The sequence below is a fragment of the Centrocercus urophasianus genome, unplaced genomic scaffold (genome assembly GCF_019232065.1).
Source record: "Centrocercus urophasianus isolate 14NV4802_14NV808 unplaced genomic scaffold, USGS_Curo_1.0 seq_11, whole genome shotgun sequence".
NCBI lineage: Eukaryota > Metazoa > Chordata > Aves > Galliformes > Phasianidae > Centrocercus > Centrocercus urophasianus.
Window position 1 is genome coordinate 10,853,974 of NW_024884253.1, and position 19,845 is coordinate 10,873,818.

Here is a 19,845-nt window from a genome sequence, read left to right on the forward strand (position 1 = left end):
CGGCACGAAGCGGCCTCACGTGAGTCAGTACAGCAGGGTGGTGCTGCCTCTTCTGCCCCATCAGCAGGCCAGGGCTGCGTGCAGCGTTTTGCTCTGCGCTCACATTGAAAGTACCTGGTGTTGGAGGAGCAGGGGTGAGCAGCAACCACTTCACTTCCCTGCTGGAGTCCTTGTCGGTTGGATGTCACGCTTGGTGACTTCAGGGCTGCTGTAAAATGTGTGTTTTCCTCCGAGGGGTCTGAGCACGTTCTGTTGAATGCTGCATCCCGGCAGGGCGAGTCACTGCAGCGCTGCCTTCCCTCAGCGGACGCACTGCCCCACTGTGTGGTGCCCTTCTCGAGGCCTGGCTGGAGAGGAGCTGGCACCCTGCCCTCAGCTCAATCCCTGCGTGACAATAAGCTGAAGTCCACAGAACCGTTCCCGTGCTGTGGTGTGGGCCAGTCCCGACAAATGACAGCCCTGGCTGAAGCGGTGACCTGTGCACAGGGCTGGAGGCGAGCGCTCGCCGTTGGGACAGCTTGGTGCTGGGCCAAACAGTTTACTCAGTTCAGTGAAAAAATCAGGAGGGAAAATAAAGAATGTTTGTTCTAGATTCCATCAGCTAAAGAGAGAGTTATGAAAAGCTTTGGGCTGTGTTTCTTTAAACAGTTACCTTTTTGTTTACCGTGTTGTCAATGACTCCAAAACACTGCAGCTCAGTCCCTATTTTGACAGGAGACCAGCTGGCCCTCTGGCTTGTTTCTCCTCTCCCAGCCTTCTCTTCCCAGCCCCTTCCATCTTCCAGTTGTTCTCATAACAATACTGTCAACTGCTATTTTTAATAATTTGAATACCACTTTGTGCAATGCTTTGCTTTTCTCTCTGCACCAGAAAGTCCCTTCTGGAGTGACGTTGAGTTGCTTCCTGTGGAGTTTGCTTTGCTTTGAAACGCTGCTGGTGGTGGTCTTCAGGCTGTTTGACTGTTTTCCAACATTTTTGGTTGTTAAACAACTTGTTGCACTTCAAATATGCATATTTCTACTGCAGTAATGTTGGACTGTTAGCATTGTGGCTGTTTCCTTTCAGTCTCAGATAATATCTATTTGGTAGAAGAAAAAAAAAAGACAGGAAAAGGGAGATACATTGGTTGGCTTATCTGGATGATTTGGGTGAAGATCAAGGTTGGTGTTGGTAGTAATTCACTGAGTGATTTCTTATTTCCCTAAATGAAAACCAAACAGGAGAAAACATAATTGCAGCAAAGTCCATCTTAAGGGACTAACGTGAAAGAAGCCCCACAAAATAACCTCTAGTAGTGGCACGCTCTGAATCAAAAGAGACAGTGCAAATATTAATGCAGTTGTTAACTGCTATCAAACCTTCAGTTCCTCGCCAGCATTGCCCAGTGCCTCCAGGTGAAATCCATCTGCGAGGATTTCTGTGCAGGCATTGCCCCCAGCACACAGCGCAGGGACTGGGGCTCACTGACGCCCTGTGAGGGAAATGCCTGAGCATTTTTCTTAGCAACGCCACAAAGGCAGAAACTGCACCACAGGTATAAGTTGTGTGGTGTTCATTTCACTTCCAATGATTTAAGGAAGGATGTAATGATGGGCAAAGTCCATTCTCAATTTCTGCATTTTGTTCGCATGTGTGCATTTAGCAGTGCTTTCCCTCTGCTTTGCCTCGTGCTTTCTGCAGGCATCGATACTTGGACAAGGGAAGCATGAAGCCATATGAGCTAAATTTAATAGCAGTTTCCACTTGGTGCTTTCCAGCTCAGCATGGGAAACAAGGCACTGGAGAATCAAAAAAAGCCAGACGGGTTACTTCCATGTGGAGGCAGTTACCTCTCCATATGGACAAGGAGACGGGGACTGGGGAAGCCCGCAAGTCACTCAAGGGCAATCTTGAAGCCCTGGATCTGTGTCTTTGATGTGCCTCTTTTTTTCTTTATCTTTTTTTGCCTCTAATTCTATTGATTTGTTTCTCAGTTCCTGCAGAACAATATTGTAGGGTGTCAGCTTAGTTTAATAGGTGCTGTACAACAGAGGTGTGCAGCAGCCAGATGCAGATGCTTCAGTGATGTCCTGGAGGAGATGCTACAGGAGTCCTCCCAGTCCCAAGGACCTCGGAGCTGTGAAGTTTTAACACAGCCTGATTTAATCCCGAGTAGCAATTAAGCAACAAGCACAACTGTTGCCATGTTGCCAGGGGAAGTTAATGAGTTTTCAGAGGCAAACCAATAAAACTGAAAAAAAAAAAAAGTGCACAGAAGGAGGCATACACATCTCTCTGGGGTTTGGTCCAGTTAGAGCAGCAGGTCAGCGATGCCTCTGTGGTGGTTTGTGTGTCAAGTTTGTATCCGCTGGTTGTCAGGTCCAGCCTTAATGCTTGCCACAGATGGCTGAGCAGCATCCTTGTGACTCCTGTCAGTTCAGGAAGCGTGTGGAGCTGCAAGGGAGGATCACTGCTTGAAGACTGTCCCAGGCATCTGATCACCTTTCTTTCCAAAAATTCCTCTTTTCAGCAGCATTCCTGTCCAACCCAAGGGCGTGCTCGTTCTGCTCAGCATTCATCTTACAAGGCATGAAATGGTTGCAGAGCCCATTAATGGCCGAACACATCAGTGCTTAGCACACCCTTTTGGCAGTAACAACTTCATTGGGTTTTGTGAGACCTGAGGGGGAAGGATTATGGCCTAGTTAATATGGCTTACCAGCAGTTTGAAAGGCTGCGCTGTTGGAAGGTAGATAAGCAAATGAACTGTCTTTGGGGGATGCATCCTCTCTTATCTGTCTTAAGATAATGGAGATCTTCTGGCTTCTGTTACCAAGCAGTTCTTTTTTTTTCTTATTTCTGTGATGCACAGCCCTTCATCTCCCCATTCATTTTGGTCCTGTCTTCATAGAACTGTGAGCTGGCTGGCTGATTTAGACAGAAGAGGAATTCCATGGTCCACTGGCCTGCACACTCCTGCTCACGCTACTCTGGTTTCAGTATCCTGTCCTCCTGTTGCAGACAGTGAGGGTAGGGTGTTGGAGCAGTTTTTAGGGTGAGGAACCATTTCAGCTCCCTTACTTGCCTTTCCTTAGTGCTCGCTTTACCTTCAAGGACAGACCTACACTTAGCAAATGAAGCTTTGTCACATTTGGCTGGTTTCTCAACCAGCTTGAGATAGATGGAGGTTCATCCTGTTTCTACCAGCCCTTCTTTGAAGATATGCTGAGTTTGAGACAAGTATCATTTTGCTCTAATTTTGGTTGGTGGCATCTGGGAGCTTAGGCTCAGGGGTCAGATTTTCACCACTCTCAGTGTGACCACCTATTGCTTGAGAACAGACTGCGCTTGAGGTCTGCAGTTGTGTCTCATACTATGGTAGTAACATTTGCTAGTGTTCATCAAAGCTCACCAGAGCTTTAACTGCAGTTTTGCTTGTTGAATCACTTTTTCATGTCTCTTAGTTTGTACCGGAGATAGCCTTGGTATGCCCTTAGCCGTGAAATGCTGTTTGTGTTACCCTCCTGTGCCAGTCATGGACAATATCCCCTTATGTTTGGCACCACGCAAAGAGGATGAAAGATGGTTTCTGCTGTAGAGATCTTGCAATCTCAGTAAAAGGCAAGAGACAATAAGTGCGGGGAGAAAAGGACACATCAAGACAATGTCAGCAAATAAAGAGCTTCTCTTCATGAACGTGTTTAGAGAAGAGCCAATGTTATGACTGTCGAAAAAGAAAACTAATCTTTCCCCCAAGGTATGAATATTTCACAATGTCTGGAAGATCCCACTTGATGACTCAGGAACCACCCATCCTTTGAGGAACGCTGCCTGTGGGCCTGAGTGCTCTCTTCACTGCAGGCAGCACGCTTTCTTTGAGGAGAGAATGAGTCCCTTGCTTCCTTCCAAGGGCAGCTCCTTTCCAGTCTGCTTTATTAAAACTATAAACGATGTCAGAGCTGCATTATTCCTTAGCCAACGTGTGTGGGTAGTGCCTACCAAAACAGGGCCCTCACTACCAGCCGGGATTTCTCCTTTCCACTGTGTGTGCTTGATGGTCTCTTGAAACCTCTGTGGTGTGTGTTCTCCTCCTGGAACAAGTGTCCAGGCTGTGGCAAAGACCCATAGAGCCTATCACAATACAAGAAATAATATCAGGAATTAAATAAGCACCAGTGGAGGGAATTCTTTTGAATTAATTCTGCCTCTGACAGGGCTAAAGAAAGGTTGTTAGGATTCAAACAAGCTCTGTCTGCCACGCTGTGTTTTCTTTTCCTGGCTGAAAGGCTCAGGTCCTATGGCAGCAGAATGAATTCCTGCCTGTCCTTTGAGATGCCTTTACTGTCCAGGCTTCCTCTGGGCTCACCCTGATGGCAACGTGGAACACATAGGCTTGCCTCCTTGGTTCCATTGGTCTGATTTTCATACGGGCAACTGGTGCTTTAGGCTAGCAGTGCAGCATGACCTTAGCTGTCTGTAGGAATATTCATCTCTGGCTTCTTTGTATCCGTGAAGCTGCCTACACACAGCAGCTGCAGCAGTGTGGGCTCCCATAGGGCTTATGTATCTGCAAGCCCCTCAAAGCTGCTTCTTCCAGGGCTGTTGGTTTCTGCTGCATGAAGCGAAGGCTAACAGCACCATGGCAAATCATGCCTCGCAAGCTCAGGCAAACAGCTTTACTTAAGTAAAATGGGAATTTGTATTCTGGCAGCTATACTGATGACTTGGGGCTTGCAGGAGAAATTGAGCAACTCTCCAGTGCTGACAAGGCAGAGGAATTTCTAACAGTTGCACTTTTTTATATCTGTAACTAATACGCGAGGAGCCTTGTAAATGTCTGAGGGGAGGTGGGGGAAGGGGAGAGCCAGGGAAGGAAAAAAGAAGAAAAGCAGTGTTATGCTGTGACTTATGACTCAAACCATGCAGTCAGCTGCTAGGCCCCCTGCGTGGCGCTCAGGAATTGCTTCTCTCCTATCATTGATTCACCAGACAAAGGCATTTTCTGCATTGCAACACACAGCCTTTGCAGACCACGTTGGTATCCTCACAGGCAATGGTGGCTGAAACCCTGAGCCCTGCAGGACTCCTCAATCCGAGCTGGCAGCCAACGGGCTGCTCTTGGATTTGCCCCTGGGAGCGCCTTGCAGTTTGTGTTCTACTTTGTGCTGGGGCCGCATTTCACTTTGATTACTCATGATTCTTGTTCTGTTTTTCTTCTTTTCCATTTGTTCCTAGCCATCTTGCTGGATTTTAGTGCTGTACTCAGACTGCTGTGCTGCAGCATGACTGGCAGTCCTGGAGGACTGGGAAAGGAGCGCATGTGTCCGGTTAATGCGAGGAGAAGCGCAGATGCTGCAACTGTTCAGACACCAGAGCTGATGACTGCAGATCCATTTCTGTGTGCTCTGCCTGTCCTGTAGGAGCTCAGCATACCAGTCCGCGTGCAGAGGGAAGCTGGAAGGCTTTTGTGTGCACATATAAGAAGCCCCAGCTGTACTTGTCTACCCTGACATAACAAAACAATCAAAAGCATCATGTGGAGCAAACTCCTGTTTTTCTCAAGACTCACCTGTTAAGCAATTTCCTATGTTCAAGAGCTCTTCTTTGCCAAATGGTCAGTTTAAAAGCAGAAGAAACCTCAATTTGATCAAATCTACCTGCCAGAGTATAGTTTATATCCAGGGATTTATGCCAGCTTATCATAGACTCATGGAATCATTAAGGTTGGAAAAGACCATTAAGATCATCTACTCCAACTGGTTGGCCCATCACCACTGTGCCCACTAAACCATGTCCCTAATGTCCTGATGCTACATCCAGCCATAGCTATGCTATGCGTATGGAAGATATTTTGAGCATTTATCCACCACCACCACCAAACCAAAACCAAACATCTCTATAGAAGGAACCCTTTCAAATATTCCAAACAAGAACTGTGGCCATAAAGGATGTTCTAGTAGGCACAGGTTCATCAGTCTACTTTTTGGATTGAGGAGTTACAAGGATAACTTCATCTCAGCCTCTCTGAACCTGTATGGTAGTCAGATGGGAGGCAGCAGGTCTTCCTGGTGGAAGGACTGCTGGGGCAGGGAGAGGAAATAGAACTGCAGTACGCCTAAAACACAAAGCACCTTGTGTCTGGCAGTGCCATGAGGCAGGACAGACAGCTGGAATGGCAAGGTGCTATTAATCTGCAAGGTTGTCTGAGCCTTTAAATGTTGCAGAAGCTCTAGGATGGGTCTTTGCTGTATAGCCTTTTCCCATAACACAGCAATGCAGTCTTGGGAGATTTGGAAAATCCTGTCTTCTGAAAGCTTGAGATTTCACAAGTTTCCCATTCTGCTTTGGGGAAGAAATGAAATCAAATGGAGAAGTTACTGAAATACACTCCCATGGACACTGGCATGCAGAGTGGACCAAGATGCTAAAAGAATAATTCCTCAAATGTGCAAATCATTTAAGCATGGGAAACTTTGGTTTAAGTGTTTGTTACAGTATCTTATGAAGTTTCCATTAAGTTGTCTGTGACCAAAATGTTCACCAGGACTATGGAGAATGCAATGTTCCTGTTCCAAAGGGGAGTACAAGCTTCATTCTCTTAGCACCTTCCTCCCAAAAAACACTTCACAGATGCCAGCAACCAGGTGCCATCAGCTGTCCCAAAACATGGGATCCCTTTGCTCTCATTTTGGTCAGAAAAAATGAAAAGGAAGTTGGTTGGAGAATGACTGGAGAGTCGCAGGCAAAGGGTTGTGATAAATGCTCTATGTCCAGGTGGAGGCCAGTACTCTTCAACATCTTTATCAAAGATAGATGATGGGATCAAGTGCACCCTCAGCAAGTTTGCAGACGACACCAAGCTGAGTGCAGCTGATACAACAGAAGGAAGGGTTGCCATCCAGAGTGACCTGGACAGGCTTGAAAAGTGGGCCTGTGTGAACATAATGAGGTTCAACAAGGCCAAGAGCAAGGTTGCACTTAGCTCAGGGCAATTCCAAATTTGTACACAGACTGGGGGTTGAACTCGCTGAGAGCAGCCCTGCTGAGAAAGATTTGGGGATCTGGTGGATGGGAAGCTGGACATGAGCCAGCAGTGTACACCTGCAGTGGACAGTTGAGAGCATCCTGGGCTGCAACAACAGAGGGCTGGAAGCAGAGAGAAGGAAGTGATTGTCCTATTCAGCCTCATGAGTACTAGAGTACTGCATCCAGGCTGCGGCCCCCACCACAAGAGAGACGCAGAGTTGTTGAAATAGAGGAGGGCTGTGAAAATCAGAGGGCTGGCGCAGTTCTACAGCGTCAGGCTGAGGGAGCTGGGCTTGTAAAGAAGACTCCAGAGAGACCTTTTTGTGGCTTTCCAATATTTAAAGGGAGCTTATGATCAGGAGGGAAGCTGGCCTTGTATACGGGTCCACAGTGACAGAACAAGGGGGAATGGTTTTAAACTAAAAGAGTAGAGATTGAGATTAGGGGGAAGACTTCTACTGAGAGGGCGGTGAGGCGCTGGCATAGCTGCACAGGGAGCTGTGTTGCCCCGTCCCTAGAGGCTCTCAGGGCCAGGCTGTACGGCCCCAGGCACCTGATCTGGTGGGGGGCAGCCCTGCCCATGGTGGGGGGTTGAGAGTGGGGGGTCTCTGCAGTCCAACCCACGCCATTTTATGATTCTGTGATGGTAAGACCCCCAGTGCCACACAGCATTTCTGAGTGATGACACTCTTGCAAGGTCTATTCCAGCACGACCACCTCTGATCGTCCTCACGTTGACTGGGGCTCCCACTGCCTCCTGCGGGACGGCGATACCCCGTTACACACGGGACAAACCCCAGTGCCGCTGAGGAGCCGGCACATAAGAGGCGCAGCCCGAGTTCTATGGCGATATCCCCGCACCGCGGCGTCTACGGGACGGCGCTACCAAGGCCAAAGCGGCGCGTCTCCCGCCCACCCTGCCACGCCTCAGCGCGTCGCATCGCCTTCCCAAGATGGCCGCCGCCGCCCCTCTAGCCCACCGCACCCCCAACTCGTTGACCCCGCGGCCGCGCCGCCCGCCACTCTCGAGCCTCGCCCTCATGGCGCCTTCCGGCCCGGCAGGGGGCGCGCTGCCGGCTCGAGGCCGGCGGAGAGCCGCTCTAGGAGGGGATGGAGCTGCCGCTGGGCTGGGAGTTCGAGGAGGCCGTGTTCTCCCAGAGCAGGGAGCGGGGCGCGGGCGGCGGGGCCGGGCTGCCCTACAGCGCCAAGCGCTGCGAGCCCCGGGTGAGGAGCCGGGGCGGGGTGGGGCGGGAGGCCGGGTCCGCGGGGCCGGGGCCGAGAGAGCTCGTGGGAGCGACTCGGCATGCGGCAGCCGTGGGGTTGCAGATGCTCTGTACGGGTTTGTTTGTGCTGCAGTGGTTCTGCGGTGAGACAAGCGGCGAGGAGGACGCCGAAGTACTGACGGCCCAGAAGTTCCGGGCTGATCTGGCCTACAGGGAACGGGAGTTTGAGGTATTCTCGTGGCTCCTGTGCGCCGGGGCTTTGGTCAGCGGCCGTGGCTGAAGTGTAACTTCAGGGCCTGTAGTCCTCATGTGTTTAGTGAATGTATATGTGTCTGAACAACCATGGAATATCCCGAGCTGGGACCCAGCGAGCATCGAGTCAACTCCTGGCTCCATCCCTGCAGTCCCCAAACTCTGTGTCTGAGCGCTCCCTGGACCCCAGCAGCTCAGGGCCGTGCCCACCCGTTCCGTGCCCACCGCCCCCTGGTGCAGACCCCATCCCTGACCCCCACCCGCCCCTCCCCTGCACAGCTCCATGCCGTTCCCTCAGCCCTGTCGCTGTCACACAGAGCAGAGCTCAGCGCTGCCCTCCGCTCCCTGTGAGGAGCTGCAGCCGCCATCAGGCCTCCCATCAACTCCTTTGCTCTGTGCTGAGCACACACAGGGACCTCAGCCCCTACCTCACATATCTTGTCCACCAGACCCTTCACCATCTTCATAGTGCTCCTCTCCATGCCCTGGAGATGCTAGGTCCTGTGGTATAGAAGTCCAACTTGATGGCACTTTGCATCAAAACCACCCCATTCACCTGAATGAAATCATGATCTGAGCAGGAATCACCGAGCTAGTTAAGATGTGTCCAGACTGTAACAGTTAACTTCATTTTGGCAAGCTTTCCTAGCTGGATGTCATCTCCTTCCCCCATTGTCATTGTGAAGCTGATACAAACTGCGCAGCTCAGCAGAAATGGTGTTTTTCACTTGGAACCAATTCATACCAAAGATATACATCAGAGTGGTTCAGTAGTGGTCACAGTTGCTGTTGGCAATCATGAAAATGCTGTTCAGCCATAGTTCAGTGTGCATATTTATCCACTCGTGGAGATAGTGCCGTGTTCCACCAAGGCTGTCAACATCACATTCGCCTTTTTCAGAGCTCCCCCTGGCAGTCAGGTTACAGCTGGCTGCAGTTGTCAGTCTCCTGAGAGTTGGCTTGTGCGTCATTAGCTGTCCTCCCCCTCTCTTGTCTCTGGGTGGCTGGTTATGCTTTTGAGGTGCTTCCATGTTCCCCATTTGGGTTTCTGCCTGTTGCACTCCTAGACCCTCTTCTCATGCTGCTTCCTTAGCTTCATTGCTAATCACTGATGATATCTTGCCTCTACTGTCCTGGTTCTAGGACCCTGTCTTTTGTTCTCCCAGATTTGTTTTCTGGTGACAATCAGCTTCTTCTGTCCATGTTTCCGCCCTCATAGCTTCTTGTTCCAGGCTATGGTTTGCATTGCACGCTCCCTGATACCAAAGCCACCAGGACAGCATCTGACTGCACTCTTCTTGCCCTATCCGTTGGATTACTGGATCTGGTTTCGATTCGGCTTTTTAACATTATTCCATTACTATTATTAGTACATAGTACATTATTATTACATATAAGGTGTTGTTGTCACCTTGTCTGTTCCTGACAGACATTTTCCAGTCTCAAATGAATGATGCTCTGAAGGAATTCACAGAAGTGTGCAGAGAGAGAAGTACCTGAGGCTGCATCAGGCACCCTGCTCTGGCTGCTGACCTGCCTGAAGGGAGGTTTGCTCCCTGCCATGCGCTCTGATTCCCTTCCCTGAGAAACTGACACAGAGAACAGAGCGTCCATTGGCTTCTGTCATGCTGATTCATGTTGGCTGTGTCTGGCGTCAAGTGTTCTTGGGTCTCTGTGGCAGAGCCAGAACCAGGGGGGAGAGTGACAGATTTGAGAATGCTGCCTTAGATCAGTGCCTGGAGATGAGGAAACGGGAATCTCTTCACTCACTGTGAAAAGTTTTGATGCCAACCTAAGCTACTGGATGGGAAATGCCAAGGAGAGCAGTGATCTAAGCCATGCTCATTTTTAGGACAGAGCTGACTGCAGAATCTGCTTGGGATTTATAATGCCGAGTCTGCCAGCGTCCTCCTCCTTCATTGCATAGCAGAGCAAGCAGAGTGTCCTGCAGCCCTTCTCTGGTCTGTCTGGACAGAGGGGAACTCTCACTTTGCTTGAGAAGGATGTGAGCTTGGCAGGGGAAGAGACATACTTCTGCCATTATGCCAGGAGCTACTTAGGGTATATTGCCTAGAGGCTCTTTTTGTTAGAACTGATCAAGTTTGCAAGGAATACCTGAATTTTCATTTTGAGAAAGCTCTGCTCTTTGGTCTTTTGGTTTGAGCTCTCACACAGTGGGGAAGGAACGAATATTCCAGTCTTAGCATCACTGAATACTTAATGTAATGTATTTAAATGTTAATTGGAGTCTTGGTGAGTGCTCTGAGCATTAAGATACAGCATATTGCTCATTCTTGTCTTTTTCCTGGGGCCAATTAATATTTAATAATTTCATGCAAATTCCAATGACCTTGTGAGGAATTTATGTCAGGAATGATGGAGACTCACTTTCCTTGTGATCTGCTCCGACTGGCTGCTTATTCTGGTGGGCTGAGGGACAGACTTCCTGGTTCTCACCTCCTGTTTCTCTCACAAGGGAGTGCACAGGTTTGAAGTGAGGCCTCTCAAAATCAGGATGAGTGCTCTGATCCCTGAGTTAGTTGGGATAAAGGTGCCTTATTTCACGTTTGGCCCAGGCCTGGGGGTGAGCTCATACAGTCCCTTCTGCATCAGGCATTGTGTGGGGGAGAGGTGGAGAGATGCCCTGTGAATCCTTACAGGGCTGAGGCATTAATTAGGACTGGGGCTGCCCATTGCTGTCCAGGCTGGGGCAGCTTGGAGCTCAGCTCTTGGCCTGGCCATGTGCTACTGGGGCCTTTGTGTGCTGCTGCCAATAGGTGCTAGCTGAGTTGGGATGAAGAAAAATCAGTTTGGGGATTGCTTTTAAATGAAAATCTCTCATGCTTTTAAATGAAAATGTTTCATTGCTTTGCTTGTCTTTTCTTTTTATCGATGCTACTAGAAAGCTCTGTGTGAATACTCAAACTGCTTGCAGCACTTGCCTCCTGGTAACATTGCCATGAGGCGGGACGTCCAGGAGGGCCAGGCTCGCTGTTTGTCTCAATTAGGAAGGCACAAGGAAGCTCTGGATATTGCAGAAAGAATGGTAAATCACATCCTTTGAACACAAAAAATATTACCAGTAGTTCTTTTATACAGACCATTTTCTGCAAAAATAATCTGTGTGTGTTTAATCCTTCAGGATGTTCAGTGCTCAGAGTATTTGGTAAACAGAGGGTAACTGTCACTGCAGATATAATCACTCTTTAGAAATCAGAACACCCTGTACCACAATGAGTTCCCTGTGCAGGGAGCTGGTAGTCCTGGAAGGGACTAAATATCATGCTCTGCCAGGCAGAATTAATGTAACGTAATAGGAATTATAAGAAAGGGGATAAATGAATGCTTAAGTCTTTCCACTATAAAAGCATCGGTTCAACACTTCCTTTTATTTCCATGTACTTTTCTGCCAAACTGCCACCAAGAAGAGTATCTAACCACAAATGGAGTTTTTCCCATAAAAGAAGATGTCCGGAGGCTCTGAAATCTGCTAATGTTATTGCTGCTGATCATTGTATATAAAAGGTGTTCATATTACTAAGAGGGGCGACTGCATAACATAAGCAGTAATGCATGTAAGCAAACAGCAGTGTTCACGGGCTTCTTTCAAACTGTGATGAGGCCATTGAAGGGATCGCTGCCTGCTTGATCTTGTATGATCTCTATCATGTTGGAGAGCAGTAGTGAAAGCTACCTTTAGAGATGTCTGTCTGTCATTAGCCGGGGAGACGTTTTCTTAAGCTCTGAAGGATGGTTCTGTTCTTCTGCTCCTGTTATAATCCTTTTTTCTTTTGTTTTCAGAGAAACGGTGCCACAAACACGGATCACTTAACGACTGTTCTCAACCTGCAGTTTGCCATTTATCGGGATCTGGAAAACGTAGAAAAAAAGATCGTGTGTCTGCAGCAGCTGATCTGCTTACATCCCTTCAACCCTTGGTACTGGATGTCACTTGCTGAAGCTTATATGGACCTTTTGCAGGGCTTGTCTCCATTATGCATTCCAGAAACAAACCTACATTGGTCCAGAGAGGTTAGTGATGGTAGTTTCGGAATATCAGCTGGAGGAGAGATTAATCTTCAGCCTCACAGATCGGACTGCCAGAGCGAAGGCCCTCTGTCCTGCCCAGCTGCAGAAACAAAGAGCGAGAGCTCAGCGACCTGCAGCAGCAGCCAGGCTGTAACAGAAATGCTCTGCACTTCAGACAACACTGGAAGGAAGGCTGAAGGGAAACAGGCAGCCTGCGAGTCCTGGGAGCCGGACTTGGCAAAGCATGTTGGCGTAAAGGCGTGTGCCTCATTTGTTAGAGCAAGGTAACAAAGTACACTCTTAGAATGATGTGAGATTCTCCCAGTCCAGAGCAATTTTAAGCATGTTATTCCCCAGCCTTAATGTACTCAGTTTACATCTCTGATTTAAAGATTTGTTCCAGCATTGGTAACACCAACCTAGAAAGAAAAGAATGGACTCGTAATTGAGATGTAAGAAGTGAAACTCACCAGCATGGTAGCTATGAACAGCTGACATTTGGGTGGAAAGACAAAGCCAGTGTCACGTGTTGTTGAGAAGTAAAGCATTTTTTAAATAATCCCATTATACAATTCCTTTCAAATAATTATATACAAAAGGATTTTTTCTCCTCTAAACGCTTCTGCTAGAGCGTGGCTGTTCCTGCTTTGGTATTAAAGATGCAGCAGCTGAAGTCCCCCAAAGGGAAGTGAGCCAGTCTTCCTTCTGCAAGTGCCACCTGGCTTGTTTGCCTGCAGCCTCTTGCTTGAGTGAAAATGTATTATTTTAATAATACACCAATTTGCACAACGGATGAGGTTGAAAAATGAACTCCGTGGCAGCTGATTGACAGGGCTGCATTAACATGCTCTTCCTCTTTATTCCCTCTCTTCCTAAAATTCTTGCACAGAACAAAAATCTCCTAAATATAATAGTTCAAAGAGATAATTAGGAAATGTTTCTTGTTAAAAGAGACTTGTTTTTTTTCCCTCTTGCCTCTCAATAACGTATCAGTACTGAATGTGATTAGTGCAGTTTTATGGACTTCTGAACATGTTTACAGAGAACACCTTATAACTGCTCTCTGTGGGCAACATTTGGGAAAAATAAAGACAGTTTTTATCTGTACTTTGAAAGCAAGTGACTTTATTTGCTGCCTGTGAGAAGTTAACAGATTGAGTACTGGTATCTAATAAGCTAATTTGTATTAAAGTAATCTGTGCTTCTCATCTCAGTGATGAACCAGACGTACTGAAACAGTGGAGGCAGTTCTGGGATTTCCTTGCTTGACTGCATGGTGGTATTGTGCTTTGTTTCCAGGTTGGATGTGGCTCTGGGCAGCCTGGTCTGGTGGTTGGCAACCCTGCACACAGCAGGGGTGTTGAAACCAGATGATCATTGTGGTCCTTTTCAACCCAGGCCATTCTGTGATTCTGTATTGGCATATGCACTTCTCTAGGTGAACTTCCCATCGCAGGGTTATGTTTTAGCTTATCTGGTGCTTTCAGCTCTGCTGGGTTTATGTGAGACGTGGGTGCTGCATGGGTAAATTCACTGCTATATTCAGCTCCTCAACTTGTGGGCCTCTGCCTTCAACTTAAGAGCGGTGGAAGGTTTTAGAAAATACCCCCACACTAACCTGTGTGAGGATGTTTGGTGTTTGTTGAAACAAAACCAAATTTCTCTCTTCTCAGGTTGCGAAGATGGCCGCTGCTGCATGCAGCAATGCACTGCTGTCTCCTTAGGCCTTAATAAGGATGAGGGATACTCAGTACAGCACTGCTAATGCTCAGTGCCCCAACTGCACGGGGGGAAAAATGGTTGTGTAGAGGCACCAGAGATACTTGGCATTTCCTTATTCTGAAGTTCTTCTCTGTATTTCTTCAGTCATTGTGTGCACACAGAATGACCTTAATAGATCGATACGGATGTATTCTGTTTCCTCAGCTGGCAAAGGTCAAGAAGAGCTGTTTTAAAGTATTATCTTGTAGTTGGTTTTAGTTTAGTTTAGTTCCAGTTGTACCCTTTCTAACTGCTTATTTTCATTCCAGGCTTTTACTTCAGCTTACTCAACTGCAACAGTCATCCTTTGCTCTCGAAAATAACATAAAATGTCAGAAAGAAATTGATGACAAAGTGGCACAGTTTGGTTTAAATGAAAACTCCCTGCTGCAGGTGACCAAGGTAAGAGAGTGTTGTCTGCGTGTGTGTTTGCCAGGTCCTCGTGGGGGGACGTGGGCCAGCTCATGCTTGCAGGTGCCTGACTCTCCCCTGGGCTAATTAACCGTGCCAGGAAGCAAGGTACATTAGCCAGGGCGATGTCCTGGTACTGCATTATCTGGGACTGACTGTGATAGCTGTGTAGCTGGCTTATGTCATGCGGGTGTATCTCTGTTCTGCTGAAATTCTCCTTACAGGAATGCTCACGGTTGTTAGGTTTCTCGCTAGACTTGTATTTGCAGGTGCATCATTGCTGTGCATTTCCTGGGAAGCAAGTTTTATCTCTGCCATTTTAGATGCCACAGAGTGAATCACGTGTATGAAATGCAAATGGAGATGTCACTGAGGGGTACTGGATTATTCAAGTCTTCGTTCTTTCGGCAAATTTTCAGAAAAAGTTCCTCTTACATTGTTTCTTTGTTCCATTTGATGTACTGGGTTCTAACTTAAAAGAACCACAGAGGAGGAGAATGATGTTGTATGGCTTTATTCATAGTGCTTAAACATTTCTAGCGTCTATGGAGTTCTATTTAAAAGAACAAAAGGAAGCCAAAAAATGTTTAACTTCACTGTCAGCATTGTCAGGCTTCAGTTAATAAAAGCCAAGTCCTTGCCGAGTTGGCAAGCGAAGCTGTGGGCTTTCATCCATGAGAGGGCAGCAGCATGCAGACTATCCCAAGTTTCCACAGGGCTGCCGACGAGCAGCTGCTTTCCTCACTTCCCTTGGTCTGAAGCCCCCGGTGAGAGATCGCTGCTGGTGCTCCTGGGGCAGGCGCTGATCGCAGAGCTGGTGATGGGGCTTGTGCTGCTGTTCAGAGGGCAAAACTCCCCACGTACAGTTGTACCAGAAGTTGGGAGGGGCTGTGCAGCTGCGAAGTTTGGGCTCTCAGTCCTCCATATTTATGACAGTGCAGCAGGCAGACAGCTTGGTTGTGATTTGGAAGCGCTTCCTAGATGGCGGATGGTTCTTGTGTTCTGTTATTAATGTCCCATTACTTGTTTCCTGTCTTTGTTCTTACTGCGGTTGCAGGTGATGGGAGCAGATCTTATACCAGAAAAACTAAAGGAGGAATTTCAGGGCGAGGTAAAATGCATAGGCTCTTCAGCACTGTCATCATTGGTAACCGCATCGGCCTCGGAGTTTGAAATCAAATGGTTCGATATTCTGCGAGATGATCTGTGCCACTTGGACAGGCAGTTCTCTTCAGAGACACACACCCCACCTCTGGCAACGTAGGGCTGTTGTATTTATTGTCACGGCTTCAGAGGATTATGGAATGATGCACGCAAAACGTTCGTGTTGTATTTTTTACGTTTTCTTATAGTATGTATTTCAAGAAAGTAAATCTCTGCATTTGAAGTCGTGGTGTCTGATAGTTTTTTTTGTTTACAGATTTGTTTGTATTCAAAATAATAAGAGATCCAGTATAAAATGGAGTTTTCCAGGGCAGCTGTCCGTCATAAACCTCACAGTGTTCTTGAAGCACCAACGATTTTTTGGGGCCTGTGATGCAGCTCTTCCTTCCTGATGTCCAGTTAGAAAATGTCTTGGTTTTGAATTCTATGTTATTGCACTTGGAGCCACAGAATTAGCCGTTTTCTTAATTAAAAGTGGTAATATTTCTAGATTAATTGACATCATAGTGATTTTCTTTTCAGAGCTGGATGGCTGGATCTTAAATACATTTATGCTGTGAAGTTGTCAATAGGAATAACTTCATGTTTTTGGGAAAATATCTAAATAGTGACTGTTTAACTTAGGAGTGGAAGCAGATTTCCTCTAGGCTGAATGTTTTTGCAGGCGCACAGCTCGCTACAGCCCAGTCCTCAGTGTGCTTACACATGGAAAGCCAAAGCTGCCAGGGTTGTTTATATGCAGTGAAGAGTGTTCAGTCAGAGCATATCCTTTGTAAAACCCTGCGAGGAAGGAAAAACTTCTGCTGTGAAAATCAGCAGCGTTGTTCCTGCATTGTGCAGATCCTTACCTGTGCTTTCAGCTCACAATGCCACCACTTTGCTTTATGTTCTGAAGTGCTGATGTTACGTGCTTTGGGCGTGCAGAAGGCAGCAAATATCTTCTTTCTTTTGTTTGAAACAATTTACATTTGAGGCAGAAGTGTGCTCTTGCCCCATTTGATCCCATTAAACTGTGATTCTTACTGGCTTTTTGTAAACCTATAGTTTATAGTGTAAAAGGAGGAATCTCTCAGATGTAATTGACTTTTCTTCATGTGACTTTTCCTCATGTTCTCTTGGGGTTTCATTCTGCAGTATTAAGGAGTGCTGAAATTTTCAGTAACTCACAGTGGAAACGTACTTCACTGTACATGTACAAACTTTTCAGATGCAGCTGCAACTTTGAGATGGGTTATAAAGCTTTAAGGTGCATGTTAAGACATCTGTGCTAACACTTGGTAAAGTGTATCCTCCTGCTAAACCGGCTGTAAAACGTCTCCAACAAAATGGAATATTGCCTTTGGCCATGTCAAATTATCTTTGATAGTTTGGTGACTTAATGTGATTAAACCACATCCTGGCCAGCTCGTTATGAAAGGTGATGCCTTGGCAAGTACACATGGCTAAGCATTAATTCCTAACATATCACAGAATATTCATTTTAGTCATGTGTGTGTTTGCTAGGTGGAAATTGTTGTGTGTGTGCATGAGTTGAGCAGGCTGGGATGGCAGTGAAGCCACCTGGGATGCACACACTGCTTTCATCAAGCAGCCTGCCCTTGTGTTTTCAGTAGTGACTGTCCTTAATGGATTATAAATTAATTACGATGTTGCCATCAACAATAGAATGCATTAAAACAAAGGCACAGCAAACATAATGCCAAACATATCAGCAAAAGTAGTTGAGTTACTGGAACTGGGACTTCTCCCAGTTTCTTCTTAAACGTATGGTCATGAGCAGCCCCAAGGGACATAATCTGCTTTCCCACAGCTCCTAATCAAGTTCCATAGTTACAATGTTGGAACAAGCTTTTGCGGACCCGAGTTTGTAGAGATATTTCATGGGAACTCACCAGATGATTTGGCTCCACTGTTTAGAAGGTGGAAATGGCAGCGTGTGAAATGCTTGCCAGATGCTGTCATTTCATGACTGAGCTGTCTGAAACACACAGTGACGTGGCCAGCCCCATTTGGGGACTTTGGTGTGTGTGGCTGGTGAACGTGTGGCTGTCTCACACTGGCAGCACAGCAGTGAACTCCCCAGCACCTGGCAGGGCGGATGCAAGCAGTGCTCCTTAAGAACAGGCACAGTTTCCTCAAATACAGGAAGAAAGCAAAAATGTTGTTTTTAACTACTGCAAAGAAAACAACATGAATGTTGCTCCGAATGCGTTGCATAGTTACTGCTCAAGTCAGCAGTGTTTATTGTGCTGGGCTCTGGAACATTCCTTGATCTCATTGTGCTGGCTATCTCTCGCCTCTGCTACTTGCACTCCTCCTTTTCTGGCCCACTCCTCACTTTCAGCATGCCATTTCCAACCCCAGCTTTCTGCTTCTAATCTCAGAGGGGCTTTGCACTTCCATCTTGTGTCTGAATGCCTCAGCATTCCTTCAGTGCTCACATAACTCTACATCTGCCTGCAACAGCTTTCTTTGTGTTTTGGCTCTTACAGTATTAATCTTATTGGTATTAATACTTGCACTGGTACTCCACACTGAGTAGTTACATAGCAGATTTAGCATTGCCAACTCCAAGAATCTGTTAACTGTTGCCACGGCTTGGCTTTGTCATTCTGATGATCTCTCATGATCCAGGCCCTGGGCAGGACCCTCTAACCCCAGTTCTGATGCTCCTGGAAGGATCAGTGTGTGCAAGCACAGGCTCCTGAGATGTTGAGCATTTGAATCCTGCTGCCTGCTTCTGAGGTGAAGAAGGCATTACTGCTGGAACTAGCGAGGCTCACGCTGCTCTCAGCACGCGGTAGCGGTGTTTGTACCAGCCCTTCCCTTGCAGCAGGCTGATGAGGGATGTCAGCATCCAGCTCCAACCTTCCCAACAGGTACTTTCTGCAGCTGCCTGTAAGCACACGTTCCCTTCATCGCCGAGCGATCGAGCCTGTGGGAGCCTGCGGGCATTTTTGGCATAACTCCTCGCTGAAATGGGAAACTCTTGATTGTTTTCCATCAAAACTGAAATTCCGTTCACTTAACATTCGGGTTCAGCTGTCGTCTGAATTAACGCAAGCTGTATCCCTGGTCCAGAGCTGAAATTGGCTCTTAACTCACAACACTCCATCAGTGCTATTAGCATGTCCCTCACCTACTTCTCATTAGCCGCCCTCTCTGAGACTTGTGCAGGCAAATCGTGTGGGCACAGTGATGAGAAGAGCTCCAGTTTGGATTTCACGGGTCGTGACTGGAGGGAATGAAGGCTTCAGAGTGAGAGAGCAGTGAGCCCACAGCCTCCTCCATGCCACCCACAGCTGGGATGCAACAGGATCGAGGGACTGAACCAAACTCAGAAGAAAAATCACAGTTAGGCAGTGGGGACACACGCTTCATCCTGCTCCTGACAGTTCCAGAAGGAACAAAATGCAATTCCTTATCAGCTGTGCTCTGGCTGTATGGAAATGATTTTGGAAACAAAGATAGTAAGGTGCACAAGAGAAGATGAAGCAACAAAATGATTCTCAAAGGCATTTTAATGAAAGTCTTCTCTTTTATTTACCATGTTGCCTTGTCATATTTAGACAACTCAATAGAATTCTCATAGGAATGAAAACTTCCCTTCTTCCCAAGGAATCAAAAAATGTTGTTATGTACAGACATTTACAATGATATGCAAGGGTTTAGTGTTATTTTGGTCTCCAAAATCTGACTCCAGAAATAAAAATCTTCACATGCCCATGTAGCATGCATTGTCTTTTACCTTTTACAATGTTCTGTAAATGCTACTGGTGTATTTTTAAGACTGTAGCTCTTCCAAGGGTGAGAAACTGCTCACTTAAAATTTTGCTGCTGCGTGCAATTTTCATCATCCACAGAAAAAAAATGCAATTTAATTCCTTAACCTTACTGAACAAGGGACAAGCCAGCGAGGTGCATCAGATGAGCAAATGTGTTTGGGTTTCTGGCTTTTGTTGGGATCAGATGAAAGATAGAGGCAAGCAGATTAGAAAAA

At 47.0% G+C, this 19,845-nt stretch overlaps 1 protein-coding gene across 4 annotated transcripts; it reads left to right on the forward strand.

Annotated features, from left to right (window-relative positions):
- The first annotated feature begins 1,559 nt into the window (after nucleotides 1–1,559).
- CUNH8orf76 (chromosome unknown C8orf76 homolog) lies at nucleotides 1,560–19,501 on the forward strand. Of its 4 annotated transcripts, none has more exons than XM_042808807.1 (6): nucleotides 1,560–5,593; nucleotides 8,362–8,457; nucleotides 11,383–11,526; nucleotides 12,282–12,793; nucleotides 14,540–14,672; nucleotides 15,739–16,068. In XM_042808807.1, the coding sequence occupies exons 1-6, from the start codon at nucleotides 5,591–5,593 to the stop codon at nucleotides 15,943–15,945; spliced, it is 1,095 nt and encodes a 364-aa protein (XP_042664741.1). In that variant the 5' UTR covers nucleotides 1,560–5,590; the 3' UTR covers nucleotides 15,946–16,068. The 4 variants fall into 4 exon arrangements, 3 of the variants coding, with proteins under 3 accessions (XP_042664741.1, XP_042664740.1, XP_042664742.1); XR_006167126.1 differs by lacking the exon at nucleotides 1,560–5,593 and adding an exon at nucleotides 16,102–19,501 and having other exon boundaries at nucleotides 8,270–8,457; nucleotides 15,739–16,001; XM_042808806.1 differs by lacking the exon at nucleotides 1,560–5,593 and having other exon boundaries at nucleotides 8,270–8,457.
- Nucleotides 19,502–19,845: the final 344 nt, after the last annotated feature.

What these genes read in the sequence shown, in the direction of transcription:
- CUNH8orf76 (XM_042808806.1), top strand. Translation starts at nt 8,332, where the DNA reads ATGCTCTGTACGGGTTTGTTTGTGCTGCAGTGGTTCTGCGGTGAGACA. An exon ending in TGGATATTGCAGAAAGAATG is followed by an intron (nt 11,527 to 12,281) that starts GTAAATCACATC and finishes TTTTGTTTTCAG; the next exon opens with AGAAACGGTGCCACAAACAC. An exon ending in CCCTGCTGCAGGTGACCAAG is followed by an intron (nt 14,673 to 15,738) that starts GTAAGAGAGTGT and finishes CTGCGGTTGCAG; the next exon opens with GTGATGGGAGCAGATCTTAT.